The sequence below is a fragment of the Podarcis cretensis genome, assembly GCF_951804945.1.
Source record: "Podarcis cretensis genome assembly, chromosome: 6".
Classification (NCBI taxonomy): domain Eukaryota; kingdom Metazoa; phylum Chordata; class Lepidosauria; order Squamata; family Lacertidae; genus Podarcis; species Podarcis cretensis.
Window position 1 is genome coordinate 79,965,214 of NC_137175.1, and position 16,808 is coordinate 79,982,021.

At 44.9% G+C, this 16,808-nt stretch overlaps 1 protein-coding gene across 4 annotated transcripts in view; it reads right to left on the reverse strand.

The window, feature by feature from the left end:
* The window catches only part of COL11A1 (collagen type XI alpha 1 chain), a 270,407-nt gene that overhangs the window by 188,599 nt on the left and 65,000 nt on the right, over positions 1-16,808 (reverse strand). For all 4 annotated transcript variants that reach the window (XM_079981011.1, XM_079981009.1, XM_079981010.1 and 1 more), the window contains exon 5: positions 964-1,092. In XM_079981011.1, coding sequence (XP_079837137.1) covers positions 964-1,092 — 129 coding nt within the window. The remainder of the gene's footprint in view (positions 1-963; positions 1,093-16,808) is intronic.

Here is a 16,808-nt window from a genome sequence, read left to right on the forward strand (position 1 = left end):
CAGCAGTGGCTAATATCTACCCATCCTTCTAATTCCTGCTTAATAAATTGTGTTGAAATTCATGTTGGGAAAATGCGAAGGATCAGTTTTGCGTCTCTCGAGACAAATAATCATAATAATTTATGGCTAGGCACCTGGAAAACACAAGCACTTCACCTTCTAAACAAGAGTGGTTAAGTACAATTGTACCTTGGAATTCAAACAGAATCCATTCCAGAAGTCCGTTCGATTTCCAAAGCATTCAAAAACCAAAGCGCGGCTTCTGATTGGCTGCAGGAAGCTCCTGTCGGACATTTGGCTTCCAAAAGAATGTTAGAAAACTGGAACAGTCACTACCGGTTTTTGATCGTTCGGGAGCCAAAACGTTCGAGAACCAAACGGTTCGAAAACCAAGGTATGACTGTACTGTATGGGAAGCTATGGAAGCCACTGTCAGAACAAAAAAGCTTTCAGAAAGGTGGCTCTTAGGTGGTCCTGGGCATAGTCGAATAAACATTCTTGTAAAAACCTTATGCTAGGACTCACCAGTCTGGCCTTCACGGTGTGGGGGACATCGGGCAAAGCATGTCACATGCATGATGTCACACATGTGCAATGCATGATACACATACACACAATCTTGGTGGCAACCCAGCTCCTCTGTCTAGGGCATGAGGATAGTGAATGTACACCTACTTTAGCTAATGAAAAAGAAAGGTATTACTCAAGATTAAATGTCTTTAGTGATATAGGTGAACAGAACCGTACTCTTCAATGGAACTAGTGATGTATCACTGTTCTTTTAGAAACAATCTATAGAAAGAAATGTTAAAACATGTGTCTGAGCATTTGAGACAGATGGCTAAGCACATGTATTAGTAAGGAAGGCATTATCTTTCACTGTAAACAAACTCTCTGATAGCATGAACCCAGCATACCAGTTAAATGCGCAATAAATCTAGTAGAACATGACTCATTACTCACCTCATCAACCTGAGGTTCCTGAGCCTGAGGAGCATTGGGCACAGGGGAACCACAGTCTGGGCTATAATGTTCACAATAGTCATAGGCTGCTCTGGGATCGCCGACAATCAACAGCTGCTGGATATCACCCTGCCGGGAAACATAAGAAGATTATAAATTAGCAACTCTTGCAGGTCACAGGGAGTAATGAAAAGGAATCCTTCTTCTCTGCAAAACAAGCCTGGTTAAGTAAGATGCATCGAACAGAGGTTTAATTATTCTGCTGAGCCCATTAATTTATCGGAGTAATTTATATTTGTCTATTATGGCTTCAACATGACTTGTTAATGGGTTTCGCTGTGTACAAATAGGTGTTTTATTGGGAGGTGAAATCATTTTGTGGCAAGAGCCTTTATGTACAAAGTGGTTGTACGCAGGCTGCTGCTGTCTTCTTGTGATTTGATAAATGGTAACAGTGCCACTCATATACTATCAGACAACTGGGATGAGAGGTGAGGCATTTTTGATGGCTGACTCTTTGGGCATGTAGAGAGTTTGAAGTTTAAGCAATTACATTTTTTAAGTATTCAAACTGGATTTTAAATAAACTGCAGCAGCATATTTAATAGCTGACGGCACGACTCCACCAAAGTCAGGCACAACCAACAGCACAATCCTATACAGTGGTTCCCCGCAAGACGAACGCCTCGCAAGACGAAAAACCCGCTAGACGAAAGGGTTTTCCGTTTTGGAGGCGCTTCACAAAACGAATTTCCCTATGGGCTTGCTTCGAAACACGAAATGTCTTGCGAGTTTTCCCGACTTTTTTTTCCTTTCCCCCCCTTTTTCTAAGCCGCTAAGCCACTTATCTGCTTATCCGCTAAACTGATAAGCCGCTAAAAGCCGCTAAACCGCTAATAGCGCTAATCCGCTAAGCCGTCAGTGGGCTTGCTTCGCAAGACGAAAAAACCGCTAGACGAAGAGAATCGCAGAACGGATTAATTTCGTCTTGCGAGGCACCACTGTATATGCCTGCTCAGAAATAAGGCCTACTAAGTTCAGTGTGGCTCCCTCTCAGATAAGTGGTTAAACGAGCGATGCCTAAATCCCACTAACTTCAAGGAGAACCAGTTAAGCATATTCACCTGAAAGAAAGAAAAAGTTAACCCCAATTTTTCAGAATAATTAAGCTTCTCTTCTTCCTGTTAAAATCTGTTGGGTTCACTTGGGTTGAAACATATTCTTATTTTGGAGAAACAGCAAATAACGAATAACAATATAATGCACACACAAAATGAAAAGAATTGAAAATAAATAGCTAAATATTCCAGTTTTCCAGGCAAGGAAAATGAGTACAGGCAACAGCCGTTTTGTGCAGGGGTTGTGTTCCTGACCCATGTGTGCACTGGCAGAGCACATACAAGCCTGCTTTCCCCTGTTCCTTCTCCTTTTCTGGTCCAGTATTTTGAATTGAAATATTTTGAACTGAAATCATACAAAAACCTCCTAATCCTGTTGAAAAGAAACAAATGCTTTCAACCCCTCATTTCCAGGGTTTTTGACTATATACACAGCAGCCACAAATTTATTTAGGGTGTGCTCACAAGTTTGTTTGTCTGTTTTTGTTCATTTCAAAGAAGGAAGGGGGCAGGATGACAAGACAGACAAATCGAGTCATACCTCAGGTTAAATATGATTCAGGTTGAGCATTTTCAGGTTATGCTCTGCGGTGACCCGGAAGTAACAGAATGCATTCCTTCCGGGTTTCGCCGCTTGTGCATGCGCATGCGCTCAAAATGATGTCACGCGCATGCACAGAAGTGGCAAAACGTGCAATCGCGTGTTACGTTCTACTCAGGATGCGAACGGGCTTCTGGAACGGATCCCGTTCGCATCCAGAGGTACCACTGTAAGGACAAGCAAAAGGTAAAAAGGCAAAAAGCTAACAAAACAGCCATAATATGAGAAGTCAGTAAGTCAAAACAGGAGAATTCTGCTGCGGAGAAAAAGACCTGTGCCAAACTGATTAGTGGCAGAGTAGATCTGGAGTGCTGTGGGCAGGATGACTCCTCCTCGTTTGTGCACCCCAAACGTAGCCCCTGATCCATATATATATATATATATATATATATATATATATAGGCAACAAAGCCATAAGAAAGAGACAAATGCAGGCAGAAGAAAAAGGCTGCAATGGATCTGCACCTTTTGCCTGTGGAAAAGGGACTCTCCTTCTCCCTTGCTACCATAGCTGGAGTGAATCACCCCAGTGCCACTCCCAGAGCCAGAGCCAGGCAAAAGTTGCAGATTTCATATCCATTCCAGCAATTTTCTTCTGCCCCCCCTTCTCTCCCCCCATTAGTTCCCTTGATACTAGATATTTTTTTTGAAACATTAGGATGTGCCTGGGCACACCCATGATGCCCAGTGTAGACTTGTACACCATGTACAATCCCACTCTCCCCACCTACCTTACCATCAATTCCATGTCTTGTGCATTGGTGTGCATTAATCCGTAGTGAGTCAGCCACCCTAGTAGTAGCCAGAACCTGTGATCCTCGTAATAGCTGCCAATATGCCACATGCAAAGCCCTCTTCACATTAACCTTTCTCTGTGTGGTCATGTAGCCATCATGTGGAAGAATTTAGACATGCACACCTGCCCTCTGAGGTCTGAAGACCCTTCCAATTCTACAACTCTGTGATTCTATGATAAATCAAAATTAAATCATAAAGCAAGGCAGGGACTGCATCACTGTCAACAACGGGCTTCAGTGCATTAAGTTCAGTGTTGGACTGTGGTCACAACAGCAACCAACCACCTATCACAAGTTAGGCTAGAGAAAGAGAATAATTTTTAAGAGAGCTGGACGTAGTTTTGCTTGCAATGGTGTGCAGAAGTCCAACATTCTGAATCGAAATGTGGCTGAAAGGGAGCGGAGACAGGATGCATGCAGACACCAGAAGGAATAAACCCTCCTTCAACCTGCTTTCAACACCCTTTTAAAAAGTTGCGATAATGACTGACACTTCCACTGCATGTTGTGGGAATATTAATGAAATTTTTACTTGCATATTAAAAACAGACTTAGCTTCGCTACAACACCAGAAAAGCAATGAAGAAATCAACCCCTGGGCTATTATTATGATTTGTTCTGTATTTAATCCTCTTGTTAATCGAGCGCATAGAAGACTAATGCTTTAATCTTATTTTACTTACACTGGTGCAATTGACTCACAGTTATTCCTATTACCCTTTCCCCCATTCGGATGTTTTATAATCTAATAATCATCCAGAAGCAACAGACAGTACTTTACAGTCACGCTTAAGATTCCTTGACTTTAATTATGTTTGCTTATGAATACTGCTTCGGCTGTTCCAAAGTGATGACTTTTAACACGATCATTCTTCCCCCCCACCCCTTCCTTCACATTCACATACAGCTTCAGAAATATACATGAACTGAACTGGAAAAGCTACAAGCCTCTGCTTGAACATTTTCTCCCTCTTTATTTTGAAAGGAGGAGGAGGAGGAGGGGAAGGGGGTTGTAAGCTGCGACTCCTGCCCTTTCTTTTGTGGGCTGCTTGAATTTTTATTCATTGGGAACTAATCTGAAATTCCTAGGGGGCACGATTCAGGACACATCGCTCTGCTAGCATTGAAGCCAGCATGTAAAGTATGTGCAACCCTATGTGCAGGTTCACACACGCATTCTCATCCCTCAGCAACAACAGGGAGGTTCGCTCAAAGCCCCTCCTGTGCCGAGAGACTCTTGCTACACCTGGGCCAATGTGGGGCCCCTTTCCTGACGAAATGTGTAGCTGGTGGGGTTGCAGCTGTGCACTGTGACCCACTCACATTCTTCCAGCTCACGGAGGAGTCTGAATGAGTTCCCTTCATGACGCCAAGCGATGGTGCCCACAGCGAAGAGGCAGTCACAAAAATAACACCACCGGCAGAACTTCATACCCACCCTTCAGATGAAAATAGGGGTGTGTCTCACTCCCCCTCACCAACTGGCCCTCCCTGACCCCCCATTATTTTGTCCCACAGAGAATTTCCTGTCAGAAGAAGGACAAACGCTGCCACCACTTCAACAAGGTGACGCAGCACACACAGTGCTGGATTTACGTATAAGCTAAACAAGCTATAGCTTAGGGCCCCACACTCTCTTGGCCCCCCCCCCAAAAAAAAAAAATTAAAGGGAAAAACAACAACTGGATGTACATTTCCAAAATATAAGATAAAAAACAAATGAAATAAAACCTACATACAGCAACAGTGCTTTGTGTTGTGTAGGCTGCTGTGATGTAAGTAATGGGCCCCGCCTGCTGGCCTGCTCCCTAAAATATCACTGGCTTGCTCATTTCTATATATAGGGTGCCTACATTCTGCATGGACTGGTTGCATGGCAACATATGCAAATGGATTTAGATACCTATTAGGTCCTTAAATTACTATATAGCATATATTCAACACACAAAAACAGTGACAATTTGTTGTTGACAAAGGACAGCTGGACATATAAAGGGCCCCATTACCTTCAGTAGCTTAGGGCCTCATCAAACCCCGAGCACACACATCCTCCACCAGTCCTGAGAGAATACTTTAATCCCAATTTTATCTTATTCTTTGTGGATTTACAAAAAAGGAAAACACACACCGATAAATAATTTTTAGAAAGGGCAAAGTTTAGACATGGATGCACAAAGCATTAAAAGGGGGGGGGGGAATCAAGACTGCTTGCACTCTGCTCCCTTTCATTCTGCCCTGAGAGGCCTTGCCCGCAGCCTCTCTGGGCAGGATGAAAGGGAGCAAGGTTGGGCTTCAGCTACCACAACCTCTCCTCCTCCTCGCCCACTCTCCAGCAGCCGCGACAAGCTTTCCAAGGGAGCGGTGGCCATGTAGAGACAATGGAGAGGCCAGAGGATGCTCCCTAACAGCCGCTCAGGGCAAGCGCCAGCTTACCCTCCTCCCTTGGCTTGGCAGAAACAGCACTGGCGGGGGAAACAGGGACATTCTGGGATCAAATCAGAAGCCGGGAAAGCTTTCATAATTCTGGGATTGTCCCTGGAAAATGGGACACTTGGAGGGTATTGAAATTTTGCATTGTGAGACTCCATACCCTCCAACATTTCACCAATGAAAACAGGGGCATCCTATTCCATAATACAGTGGTACCTCGGGTTACATATGCTTCAGGTTACAGACGCTTCAGGTTACAGACTCCGCTAACCCAGAAATAGTACCTCGGGTTAAGAACTTTGCTTCAGGATGAGAACAGAAATTGCGCAGCGGCTGCGCGGTGACAGCGGGAGGCTCCATTAGATAAAGCGGTACCTCAGGTTAAGAAGAGTTTCAGGTTAAGAACGGACCTCCAGAACAAATTAAGTTCTTAACCTGAGATACCACTGTAAAAACAATAAGAACTTTTAGACCCCACCCATCTGACCAGGTTGCCACTCTGGGTGCCTTCCAGCACATATGAAACACAATTAAACATTAAAAAAAACTTCCTATTCAGGACTGCCTTCAGATGGCTCAGGTAACTCCATATCCCCCAACATTTATCTGATGGAAATACTAACCCTACCATACCCTCCAACCATTCTCCGATGAAAATAGGGATGTCCTAAGGAAAAGCGGGATGTTCTGGGATCAAATCAGAAACTGGGATGGCATTTGGAAATCAGGGACGTCTCTGGAAAATAGGGACACCTGGAGGGTCTGAGGCTCCTGGTCTATATTCCTCTGCCCCATGCAGATGGCTGATTTAGACTTTTCAGCAAAAATATGTCTATAATGCTGAACAAACACAGTCTCTTAATTTGCATGAAGGTGACCCGGAAACTGCAACTAATCCAGAATGCGGCAGCTAGACCGGTGACTGGGGGCGGCCACCGAGACCACATAACACCGGTCTTGAAAGACCTACATAGGCTCCCAGTATGTTTCTGAGGTCTATTCAAAGTGTTGGTATTGAGCTTTAAAGCCCTAAACGGCCTTGGCCCAGTATACCTGAAGGAGCGTCTCCACCCCTATCTTTCTGCCCGGACACTGAGGTCCAGCTCCGAGGGCCTTCTGGCGGTTCCCTCACTGCAAGAAGCAAAGCTACAGGGAACCAGGCAGAGGGCCTTCTCAGTAGTGGCACCTGCCCTGTGGAACGCCCTCCCATCAGATGTCAAGGAAATAAACAACTACCTGACATTTAGAAGACATCTGAAGGCAGTCCTGTTCAGGAAAGTTTTTAATGTGTGACAATTTAATGTATTTTTAATCTTTGTTGGAAGCTGCCCAGAGTGGCTGGGGAAACCCAGCCAGATGGGCGGGGTACAAATAATAAATTATTATTATATTATTATTATAAAGCCTTTGGGTGCATGCGACGAGGCCATATGGACTAGACCTGCTTGCCAGCACCATCCACTATTTGTACGCTCAGTCAACAAGTGAGGCAGTTCTGTGCTCATACTGGTGTCCACACCAAGGGTTTCCCTACACGAGGGGGAATCTGCAGGCCAGAATCTGCTCTTCCACAAAGGAGCCCTGCCTGTACAGACATTTCGTTTCATTGCTCATTTCACTTTTAGTTTGTATACCGCCATTCTCTATTACTATAATGAAGGCTGTTTACAAGCTGAAGAAACAACAACAGCAAAGATGAAACATGTAATAACAATCTGATCCGATACAAAAAAGTCACAGTAACTTTAAAATAAATGACTTATATCAAATGAAGCAATATAATCCATTAGACTAACTATAATAGTAAACAGTAAAATTAAATACCAGCAAATAATAATTAACAGCTATGTCCTTCCCCACTTCATTGAACTGCTTCAATTATAACCATGCAAACTATTTTCTTTTTTTATTTCCTTTAAAACAACTACTTGCTTAGCCTTGAAATATATGCTAAACTGGAAGTATAAGTCTCTCTCTATATATATTACCGCTGTCTCTATGTATTCATTGTTCTGGAATATTTCTCCTGGAATTTGGGTGTTTCATTTATTTTTCATACACAGAACAGGGATAATCAAAGCGGTGGCCTCCAGAACTTGCAGACCTTCAGATGTTGTCCTATCAGACCCAGGCAGTATCGCCAATGGTTAGAGATGGTGGGAATTGTAATTCAAAACATCTAGAAGGCACTACGTTGGCTATGCCTGTTCTAACATGATAAAAGGCCGTCTTTCAAAATACATGGAATCTAAATCAAACAGGATCTCCTGGGTGGAACCACTAAAGTGTTGAGCCTGGATAGCTCAGTCAGTAGAGCACGAGATTCTTAATCCCAGGGTTGTGGGTTCGAGCCCCACATGGGGTGAAAGATACCTGCATTGCAGGGGGGTTGGACTAGATGATCCTCGTGGTCCCTGATTCTATGATTCCTATCAGAGATACAAGCAACTACTAAAGGTAAAGGTAAAGGGACCCCTGAGCATTTGATCCAGTTGTGACCGACTCTGGGGTTGCGGCACTCATCTCCCTTTATTGGCCGAGGGAGCTGGTGTACAGCTTCCGGGTCATGTGGCCAGCATGACTAAGCCGCTTCTGGTGAACTAGAGCAGTGCACAGAAACACCGTTTACCTTCCCGCTGGAAGGTCTACTTGCACTTTGATGTGCTTTCGAACTGCTAGGTTGGCAGGAGCAGGAACCGAGCAACGGGAGCTCACCCCGTTGCGGGGATTCAAACCGCCGACCTTCTGATCGGCAAGTCCTAGGCTCTGTGGTTTAACCCACAGTGACACCCACGTCCCTCCAAGCAACTACTAGCAATTAGTAAATTTATCAGATGGATTGAGAACTATTCTGGTTTACTAATACTATTTAACTAAGCAGCTGCTGCGTTTCTTAAAAATAAACATATCTTTCTTTAAAATGCAAGTAGGTTATAAAAGCTGTAGCTGGAAAATGCTGTGTGTGAGAGAAGGAGAGACGCCTTCTCTTAAGATGATGTCTGCTGTGACTAGAGATATTGCTCACACCCAATCAAGGCCCCAATAATAAATTGGCATGCCTGGTTACATGCAGGTTGAGTTTTCTAAAAAGCCTTGAGGGACGTTTCAAGTGATTGATCTGCAGTTTAAAATGCCAGATTAGCTATCCTTCCCTGCTTCCTCAAAGCACAGACAAATTCTTACCTAGGGGAAGGGGTAGCAGGCAGCCAAGGGCTTGCTCAGCACAGGAATGGCCACTGGGAACTTCTCCTTGGGAAAATATGAAGTACAAAGGGTTTTTCCTAAGAAGCATTGGAGGGGGGGCTTGACTATGCCCAGTTTGCACATTTGAGCCTCCCCACATCAAATAATTGCTCCCCCATCTTCTGCAGAACTATTTTTTTCTCTCCTGTAGAAATATTTACAGATGTTATGAACAGGCTGGCATTTCCTTAACTAAGTGACAGCCATGGTAAATATGAATAAAGATGCAAGACACCTCTGTTTTCAAGCGATCCATTTAATTCAGTTCCAAAACCCATAATGATCCTTTTATTTCATGGATATTATTATCCCCAGCAGTTTCATTTTAAAGTTTACCTAGCTCTGTGACAGTGACGTAGGGTGGGTTGCCAGCACCTGGGGCCACGCAGATGGGGAGGGGGGGGAGGGAGAAAAACAGAGTACATATGTGCATTCAACTGCCTAACAGCAGCCACGTCACTCAGCATATCACAGGCACAGAGATAATAAAAGAAGAGTCATTCCATTTTCTGGAGAGGTCACTTCATGGTTTGGATGAAGAAGCCATTTTCAAAGGAGCCCAGTGACTGAAGCATGCAGCTGTATTGAGGCAGCACCAGGTGTTGAAATTTTGCCTGGAAAACAGGGACATTTGGAGGGTCTTTTCTCTCGTGTCGCATCCCCTTTGGGCAATGAGTTGGAACCCTTAAGATGGCTGTGGGTGGGGCCAGAGACAAAATGGGCAGACAGTGATCTTTAAAATTTCAGTGGCACACCATTCAAGCCCAAAATGTGGTGCCCCCCCCCACTTCCATTCTGCTCAATTCAGTTGTGAAGCTCTTCAGTGCCCTCTGTGTCAGCACTCAGTGTGGCAAAACCAGTCACTGTTATGTACTCAAGTTCTCACCCTGGGCCAGCAGGGGGGGATGCTGTAGATAGTTTTCACTCAGGTCCACATATGCAAATAAGGGATTGAAAGTGGCATTCAGTGATTGGATAGTTACAGAAAGTTGTTACAGTTGCATTGTAGTGGAGCTCTATATAAGCAGGCTGGCTGAACCCTTCAATTCAGTTCTGTTCTGTGATTAAACAAGAGCTGTTTGAAGAATCGCTGTGTCGTCTGATATGTTCACCCACAACTTAACAGTCACACTGCCCAAAATTCGCCTCTGACCCTTTTCTCTCTTTCTGCCACCCCTGTTTCTCCTTCTTTCTGCCACCACCTTTGACCCCCTTTTTCTCCTCTGTGCTGCTAAAATACGACTGAGGCTGCCCAGCTCGCTCAAGTCCCACAATGGAAAATGGATGCACACAAGAAATATAGGGTGCATATATCTCTGTTTTTTATATGGAGGATAGATGTATCTGAAGTCTTGCCATTTTCCAGAGAAGCTTAAGGAAAAAGTAATGATGATGGGAAACCTGGCACACTTAGAACATAACTAGAAGTTCCAGGGGGGAAATGGAAAGGTAAGAAACTTCAGAACGTTTTTCTTCAGCGGATTTCAATAGAACTGCACTAAGTTTGGAAAATAAACTCCAGTACCGAATGCGGATCTGGGAGGAAATTGTGCACTTCCCCAAAACTGAAGGGTAAGACTCCAACCTTTGGGGAATCATTGCTGCTCAATGGATGTTCCAAAATCTGCAAGGTATCAATGAGCCCAGAAGAAGGAAGCAAAAAAAAGGACTTCCTAAAATGATCCCTTTAACTCGTTCTGCTGCTTCTAATTTTGCTTCCCTCTTCAGTGAAAACTCAGAGGGCAGGAGTGAGGGGAAGAAGTTAAAAAAAGAAGAAAAAAGTTCTTATTTGCCTAGGAACAGAACAGCTTCTTGTAGGTAGAGCTCTCTCCCTCTCTCTCCCCTCTGATACTTTTGGATCCTGGCCAGCTTCACTCCATGCTCTTTGTCTTGGGTGAAAAAAGCAAGGACCCTGAAGGACTCCATAGCTCTGCCTGCCTGCTGAGGCCTTGTTCTCGTGCTTGAGATGCTCATATCCGTCAGCATCTGCACCGAGGCAGCTGTTGGGTGTATTCCCAGGGGGAATAGCCTGGCGATCACTTTCTGTTTAGTTAGGCAGTTGTATTTGTGAAAGCCTGTTGAGGCTGGGCCGCCTCGACGCTGGAGTTTTGCTGTGCGCTGCACTTAAAGCTGTGGATTTCTGGCAAGGGCTGGCTCTCGCTTGGACCATGTGTTTGCAAGAAGCACACAGGGTCTTGTTACGGTTTGGCACCACATGTAGAAAATTACTTAAAGCTGCTGCTGTTTCCCTGGCCGCAACTTCCAGACCCTCCCTTCTGCCAGCACTGGGACCGAAGAAATGGGAAACTGTGTTAATAAGTATCCACATTCAAGCAGAACTGCAAGGGTCACATCCTGAGGCTTCAGGACCTGGTAAAGGTGGAAATAATGTTGGTTGTTAGCTGATTGCTCCTGTGCTGTCTCTATTTATTCTTTACAACATTCCTCGTCGCCTCTACTTCTGGAGTGGCTCCAAACTTTATCCAGCAATTGTGTTTATTATCGGTGCAAATGGCAGACCAGAGATTTTGTCACTCCCCCCCCCCGCCCAGTTCAGCAAGAATGCTCTCCCCCAGCAATAATGCAGGCCACAAAACCTCCTCAGGGGGAAAAAAACCAAACACCTTCTAAAAGCCAGGAGATGGTGCATACAAATGTATCCCTTTGAGGGTGTATGTCTGATTTGTACATTAACAAACTGGAGAACGTGCAGATAAGGGTGACCAGGAAGCGGTCTGGAAAGCAAGTCCTATGAGGAATGGACATTGTTAGCTTGAAGAAGGCAAGATTAAGGGAAGACATTATATTTGTCTCACACCCGCCAAGGGTCCCAATTTTTCAGGGACAGTCCTGGAATTATGAAAGCCAACCCAGCTTCTCATTTGATCGCAGAATGTCCCTATTTCCCCTGCCGCTGAGTTCAGGTTGGAGCCTGTGTTTCTCCCAAGCAGAGGCTGCAGCAAGAAGCATCCCATGACCTCTCCATGGCCGCTGTTGCCAGCCTCCTCCCTCGGTCAGCTCATAGTGGCTGCTGGAGTGAGAGGAAGGAGGAGGAGAGGCTGTCGCTGTCAAGGCCCAGCCCCTCGTGGCACGTTGGCTCTGAGGGGCAAGCTGATGGCAGAGCTGCCCAGGGCGGGAGGAAAGGGGGTACATGTACCACACTATGGGGGATACTTTGCTCCAGAGGACTGGAATGAATGGGTAAAAATGACAAGGGTGCATATTTCTGCTAAGAATTAGGGCTGTGTGGTGCTGGAGGAGACTCTTGAGAGTCCCATGGACTGCAAGAAGATCAAATCTATCCGTTCTTAAGGAAATCAGCCCTGAGTGCTCACTGAAAGGACAGATCCTGAAGCTGAGGCTCCGATACTTTGGCCACCTCATGAGAAGAGAAGACTCCCTGGAAAAGACCCTGGTGTTGGGAAAGAAGGAGGGAACAAGGAGAAGGGGATAACAGAGGATGAGATGGTTGGACAGTGTTCGCAGACCTACCAGCATGAGTCTGACCAAACTGCGGGAGGCAGTGGAAGACAGGAGTGCCTGGCGTGCTCTGGTCCAGGGGTCACGAAGAGTCGGACACGACTAAACGACTAAACAACAAGTACACCTCATGCATTTAAAGCACAACTTCAAATCTAAAACAAACATTGAAACATTTTGTTTTTTTCCATTCCATGGGTAGCAGTGAGCAATCATGCTTAATTAAATAAAGGAACTGATTTCTCTCCCCCCCTTCTTTTTTTCAAAGAATGGCTTCAGTGCCTCTACCCCTTCAAAATGACCGCTCAGGTCATGAAAATGTAGCATTCTTGCAACAGCTATGCCAGAACCACTGATGTGGACAGAACATTGCAGAATGAACATCCAGTATCATCAATATCCCTTACCATGAGGAATGCGAGTTGCAGTTCCACATTTAGCTTATAGCCAAAGAGCAATGAGCCACGCATCTGGAAGCAGTTGGAGAACAACACTGGTAGGTTCTATGTTCATGCTCTGGCTAAGTATCAGGAGTCCAAGGTGCTTATTGAAACTATTCTCCTAACAGCAGAATCTCCACTGATTCAAATAAAAAAGGCTGGGTAAGTGCCAAGTGCTTCTAATTAGTTGGTTGACATTAAAACCATAGACTGAAAATAACAGCAGTCTAGACAGCCTGGGTATCATTACTATAGAATTTGGAATAACCTGCTGCAGAATTCATCTAATCTTCCTGCAAAATCGCTAGGGGACTGAAGATTTCCAGCAGCCGTTTAATACAATCTATCCCTCTGCCCAAAGTCTGCTGCAGACAATAACTGCAGAAAGACATTTTTTACACCAAGCACCTGCCAGGTTTCTCAAATGCTGGGAAAGCAATACGTGATGAAACCAAAACTTTCTCTGCCCGCTATAGAAATCACTGACACCAGGCACTTGATACTTTAACCCCAGAAGATGGGTTCAAATGAGAAGCAGGTGTTGCAGAGACTGCGGGAAATGGATGTAACTTGTGATCAGAAGAAGTGGGAAGTAAGACCAAAGGGCTCTTCTTCTACCTTTGCCCCCCTACCTCTCCCCCACAAAACCTACTCTTTCACACTCTCAGCGATCCATGGAAAACCCGAATTGCCATTTGTTCTCATTCAGTGTTAAAAAGCAGGTTTCCTGGAGAAAGTGGAAGGGGAGGGAAACTGTTTAGATGTGGACTGGAAATGTGTGGACCTGTACCTAGAAAGTAGGGGGCAAAAGATAAGTGTGGATGAGGCCTCAGTCACAGAAATGTAGAGTTGGAAGGGACCCTGAGAATCATCTAGTCCAACCAATATGGAGCTGTCCCATATGGGAATCAAACCTGCAACCTTGATTTTATCAGCACCATGCTCTAACCAACTGAGCTATCAGAGTGAATCCTTGGAGGTTTCTCCAAGTCCAGTCTGTTAAAGTCAGCAAGCTGGAAAGAGGGTCAGAGCCACATTTTGAAGCGTGTTTGATTTGTGTTTGAATCTTAGGCTGTGGCTATGGGAAAACCATGACCCTATTAGGGTGTCAGCTGTGAGCCTCTCCATCATGGGCTCAGGTTGTATATATTTCCTGGAAAATCAAAGGTGTCTTTGGAGTCTTCCTAAAAGAAAGCTCAGCATGGGACAAGTTAGTTGCTTCAATTCCTATGAGTTCATATTTTTTAAAATTGGGTTGATCCAATACTTCATCCACACCTATGCGTCTTTATTTCCCTCTATGATAGCTTATTATCGTGGTCAGGTATGATTATACACAGGAATGTAAAGATATAATTAAGAACAACCCTCCGATTAAAAAAAAATAGTGAGAACTCAGAGGAAGTTATGTTTTCTATTGTTCCAGGTTTATTTAATTATTGCTTCTTTCTAACTTTTTGACAAAGTACTAGCAATTGCCTCGGGGAGTTTTCTCTTCCCGAGATTCCCAGACAGGCTGTACACTTTATAGTTGGGATCTCCCACCCTGCAATGAAAGGAAACGACTGTTCCAGGTCTTGACCAATGGGAAATCTCCAAGTACTCCCATATACAAATAATTGGTCCCAATGGCATTACTGAAGCGCAAACTAGCAAGAGGTATTAGGTGGGAGTGTACCACATAGGCCACAGATTCCCTAATCAGAACATAGCAACAACCAGATCTCATGAAAAGATGTGTATTTACTTCCCAAAGCACATGGGGAGTAAATAAATACAGTGTTTATTTAGATGACCCAGAAAGCTTTTTTTGCTCACAAATGAAATCCTGACGTCACTGAACTGGGCAGCCGGGATTTTGCCTTAGGCAAAAGATGAATGACATTATTTCTTATTAACACTGGGGAAGGGGAGGAAACCCAGTTGCAGAGACTAAACATTAGTCCAACAATTTTCCACTAATTGACCTTCATTAGTTTATTTTTATTTTGCTCTATACACACCAGTCCAGCTATGCTGGTTTAGACCAAAGGTTCGTCTATTCCAGTATCAAACAAATCCTTACAACGAGCCGTCCAGGAAGACCATGGAGAAAGCAGCCCTCACATATTATTTGTTCCCAGCATCTGGTAACCCAAATCATATTGCTTCTAAACATGGATGTTCCTTTTTTTTTTTTTTTTGCCCTTAGTTATAGCTACTAATAAAAGTGCCCTCCATGGATGCATCTTTTTAAAATAATAATAATAATAATAATAAATGCATTGTTACAAAGAAGCTTGGCTCAGCAGGAACTTTGCACATGCCAGAAGCCTAGGTGCTCATTTTGAACCTCTTTAGGTTCTCAAGCTAAATAGCATTCCATCAGGGGAAGCCCTAATAGTCCCGGGGGGGGGGATATATTCTCCATGGTAAATGCCATGCAGGGGAACTTCCCTGCAATAACCAACAGACATAAAGAATTGTGTAAGTGCGTGCCTAATTAGTCCCTGGACACTTTACCATATCTATTGCCTCTTATTTCAGCATTAATTACTCCTAGCGGAGTGACAATACAATACGTATACTCCAGCAAGCACACGCACCCCCAAATTGGATTAAGTCTCTTTACAGCCTTTAGGAAAAGCCTCCATCTTTCCCTGGAACAGATGCCTCAGACAACTGACCGTGAGTTTTGATTGGCCAGAGACGCTTCCCACTTGAGTCAATTGACATTTAATGTCCCTTCCACACAGCTCTGTCCTTAATGGGTTCATCTTTTCCATATAACCAAGCACCTCTGAGTCCCCACATTGTTTGGTCTTCTGTCAAGGAGATTGTTCCATTTCATTGTCATTTGCCAGTGGCCTTCCCCACTCATGGTTTAATGGTCTATCCCATTAAGTATTGCATTCACTGAACTGCTCATCCTTTCCAAGCCTGTTCCTGACCTGGGAATGTCTATCAGAGCACACCTTTTCCTTCACCTTAGCCCTGCCTCCATACTTCTCAGCCACATTTGTTGTTTTTCATTTTGGTTAGTCACAGCGGCAGAGCAAGCAGATCAGGCACCTGGGGCAATGCATGTCCCCTGCGCCCAGGGGCGGGGCCAGCCATCCACAGGGCAGGGCAAGCCAGTACAGGATACTCCATGGGGCCTCCAAGGAGTCTGCCTGCCTCCTCCTACTCAGCCGCCCTATAGCTGGGGGGAGGCAGTGGGCGGACCATTTGGACATAGTGGAGCCTGAGGGTGCCCAAGCCACCGCGACACTCCCAGGAGAGATGCGTGTCTTGGGCGCGCTGCAGGCCCTGCGGTGAGTGCCACCCGCTATTTTGTCACCCCCCTCAGTGGTGACACCCAGGTTGGTCTGCCCTCACCACATCCCCCTTCCTCCACCCCTGGTTAGTGAGGACCCATGTGGGAAGCGCAAGCCAAAAATGGAAATTTACATTTTTGAACCATATTTGGAGGGTTCTAACAGGATCAAATGTTGCCTCAGGGTCTTACTATCTAGACTTGCCTACCTTTGATGGCCTCACCACATCCTGACCCTACTGGCTTCCTTTTCAGGAGGCAGCAGCAAGTACTGAGAAGACCCACCACCCACTTTTTAGAATCTGTTCCATAGCACACAGACCCAGTTATTACCACGTAAACATAGTTTGTGGCAGGTCTATTTTTCTAGAAAAAGAGGTGCCGGAACAGCCCTTGTTCTCTTATAATGGCAATGGTGCCCACCTGAGAGGTGCCGGAGCT